General features: G+C 47.0%; 1 protein-coding gene across 1 annotated transcript; it reads left to right on the forward strand.

Annotated features, from left to right (window-relative positions):
* Window positions 1–250: 250 nt before the first annotated feature.
* lrrc8db (leucine rich repeat containing 8 VRAC subunit Db) lies at window positions 251–2,806 on the forward strand (the record flags this gene model as incomplete). The annotated part of the gene is made up of 1 exon (XM_080505988.1): window positions 251–2,806. The coding sequence occupies one exon, from the start codon at window positions 251–253 to the stop codon at window positions 2,804–2,806; it is 2,556 nt and encodes an 851-aa protein (XP_080362114.1).
* Between the last annotated feature and the right edge of the window lie 549 nt (window positions 2,807–3,355).

A 3,355-nucleotide genomic window follows, 5' to 3' on the forward strand; every position in this document is an offset into this window, starting at 1 on the left:
CATTAGGCCATAAATAGCTTTGAGCTCCTCATAGCTGCTAATGAACAGAGTCTCTGTTTGTCAACAATTTAGCAATAGCAACAGTGTATTTCTGGGCTCATCATAAATGTACAGTTGACATTTTGTGGGAAAAACTCAGAAGATTGGTGCTACTCCAATCACATTTGAACAAGAATTACTCTTACGTATAGGTTCTTATTATGTTATTGTAAAACAAGCATGTTATTACCTTACATTCTCTGTTGCAGGAATGTTCACCCTCACGGAAGTAGCCTCCCTGAATGACATCCAGCCGACATATCGAATACTGAAACCATGGTGGGATGTCTTCATGGATTACCTTGGTATTGTCATGCTGATGTTGGCCATCTTTTCCGGGACCATGCAGCTAACTAAGGACCAAGTGGTTTGTCTTCCCATCCTGGAGCAAACTCCGGAGGGGACAGAGGGCCTCCTGGAACCACAGCCACCGGAGCCCACCAACGGTCTGTGGAACAAAGAGAGTGCCATCGGGGAGCAAGCTGCTCCTCTGATGGCTAAAAGGCCTCCGGAAGGCATCGCCACAACAACTCACTTCACACAGTCGGCGACTTTGGGGCAGCCGCAGCCCACAGGTGTCAGGACCAAGCTGGATTTCCAGCAGTATGTTTTTGTTAACCAGATGTGCTACCATGTTGCCCTTCCGTGGTATTCCAAATATTTCCCGTACCTCGCTCTAATTCACACTATAGTACTTATGGTCAGTAGCAACTTCTGGTTCAAATACCCAAAGACGAGCTCAAAAGTGGAACATTTTGTTTCCATACTGGGAAAGTGTTTTGAATCGCCGTGGACGACTAAAGCCTTGTCCGAGACTGCGTGCGAAGACTCTGAGGAAAATAAGCAGAGGCTGACCGCTGCCTCCTCTCTCCAAAAACATCTGTCCACAAGTAGTGAGGAGGGGAGTCCCAACCAGTGTGCCCCCATGCTGACTAAGTCTGGAGTCACCTTTTCAGCCGAGAAGCTGGTGAGCGAAGTTCCTGCCATGACTATTCTGGACAAGAAAGATGGCGAGCAGGCCAAGGCCCTGTTTGAAAAAGTCAGAAAATTCCGCGCCCATGTTGAAGACAGCGATTTAATTTACAGGCTTTACGCCATTCAGACGGTGATCAAAACGGTGAAATTTATACTGATCCTGTGTTACACCATGACGTTTGTAGCCTCCATAGACTTTGACCATGTCTGTGAGCCTGAAATAAAGCACCTGACTGGTTATGCTAAGTTCCAATGTACACATAACATGGCATTTATGTTGAAGAAACTCCTCGTCAGTTACATTGCTCTAATATGCGTGTATGGAGTGATCTGTATATACACTCTGTTCTGGCTTTTCCGGAGACCTCTGAAGGAGTATTCCTTTGAAAAAGTCAGAGAGGAGAGCAGCTTCAGTGACATTCCCGATGTTAAGAATGACTTTGCCTTCCTCCTCCACATGGTCGATCAGTATGACCAGCTGTACTCCAAGCGTTTTGGAGTTTTTCTCTCTGAGGTGAGCGAGAACAAACTCCGGGAGATCAGCCTCAACCACGAGTGGACCTTCGAGAAGTTGCGGCAGCACGTAACGCGCAATCCTCAGGATAAGTTGGAACTTCACCTCTTCATGCTCTCTGGAGTTCCGGATGCCGTGTTTGACCTCACTGACTTGGAAATCTTGAAATTAGAGTTAATCCCAGAGGCAAGGATTACAGCAAAAATCTCCCAAATGATAAACCTCCAGGAGCTGCACTTCTACCACTGCCCCGCCAAAGTCGAGCAGACCGCTTTTATTTTCCTCCGCGATCATCTTCGGTGCCTTCACGTTAAGTTCACAGATGTTGCTGAGATTCCTAGCTGGGTCTACCTGCTGAAAACATTGAGGGAACTGTACTTAGTGGGTAACCTGAACTCCGAAAACAACAAACTCATAGGACTCGAGTCGCTCCGAGATCTGAGGCACTTGAAGGTTCTGCATCTCAAAAGCAACCTCACAAAGATCCCGACCAACATAACAGATCTGTCGCCGCATCTGCTCAAGCTGGTGATTCACAATGACGGGACGAAGCTCTTGGTGCTGAACAGCTTGAAGAAAATGATGAACCTTGCAGAACTGGAACTTCACAACTGTGAGCTGGAGCGAATCCCTCACGCTATCTTCAGCTTGAACAATCTTCAGGAACTCGATCTGAAATCTAATAACATTCGTACCATTGAGGAGATCATCAGTTTTCAGCACCTCAAGAGACTGACGTGCCTCAAGCTTTGGCACAATAAGATCATCACTATTCCACTGTCCATCAGCCATGTCAAGAACCTGGAGTCACTCTATCTCTCACACAACAAGCTGGAGTCTCTACCTTCCCCCTTGTTCACCCTTCTTAAGCTGCGGTACCTAGACGTCAGCCATAACTCCATCGCAGTGATTCCGCCGGAGGTGGGCTTCCTGCAGAACCTCCAGCATTTCGCCATCACAGCGAACAAAGTGGAGGGAGTCCCGAAGCAACTGTTCAAATGCACCAAACTGAGGACATTGTATCTCAGTCACAACTGCGTTTCCACCATTCCTGAGAAGATCAGCCAGCTCTCACAGCTCACGCACCTGGAAATGAAGGGGAACTGTTTGGACCGTCTGCCGGCCCAGCTCGGACAGTGCTCTCTCCTCCGCAGGAGCTGCCTGATCGTGGAGGATCACCTCTTCGACTCGCTGCCCATCGACGTCAAGGAGAGCATCAATCAGGAAGCCAGTGTCTCTTTTGCCAACGGCTGTAAGTGTCTAACTGATGGACGGTAGCAAGTAATCAAATGTAAAGAGAGTTTATTCACTGCACCATTAGAACTGAGTGGTGTAACAGATCACAGGCGATCCACCATCAAGACATTACATATTTTGTTTATGCAAAATTACCCTTTTGGGTAAACTTCTGGGTGTAGACCAAGGTCTGTTTACACAACGTTTTCAAGTGAAAACGGAAAACATGTGTTGCGTTGTGGGAGTCTGTTTATACAATGGTGGTCAGAGTCATTTGTTCATGGCCCCCAAGATCAAACTTTATGAAAATGCTGCGACTCCATCGTCACGTAAAGGAGAAAAAATGCATCTTGAAAACGCTCCGTGTCGATGGCGGAGATGCTGCTTCTGCACATGTGCATCATGACCATAGTAAACAGTTCTTCTGCACATGTGCATCATGACCATAGTAAACAGTTCTTCTGCACATGTGCATCATGACCATAGTAAACAGTTCTTCTGCACATGTGCATCATGACCATAGTAAACAGTTCTTCTGCACATGCGTTTGTCTATGCACAATAACAACAACATTTCCTCCAGAGTGTCGTG

This window comes from Blennius ocellaris (assembly GCF_963422515.1).
Source record: "Blennius ocellaris genome assembly, chromosome: 12".
Taxonomy (NCBI): domain Eukaryota; kingdom Metazoa; phylum Chordata; class Actinopteri; order Blenniiformes; family Blenniidae; genus Blennius; species Blennius ocellaris.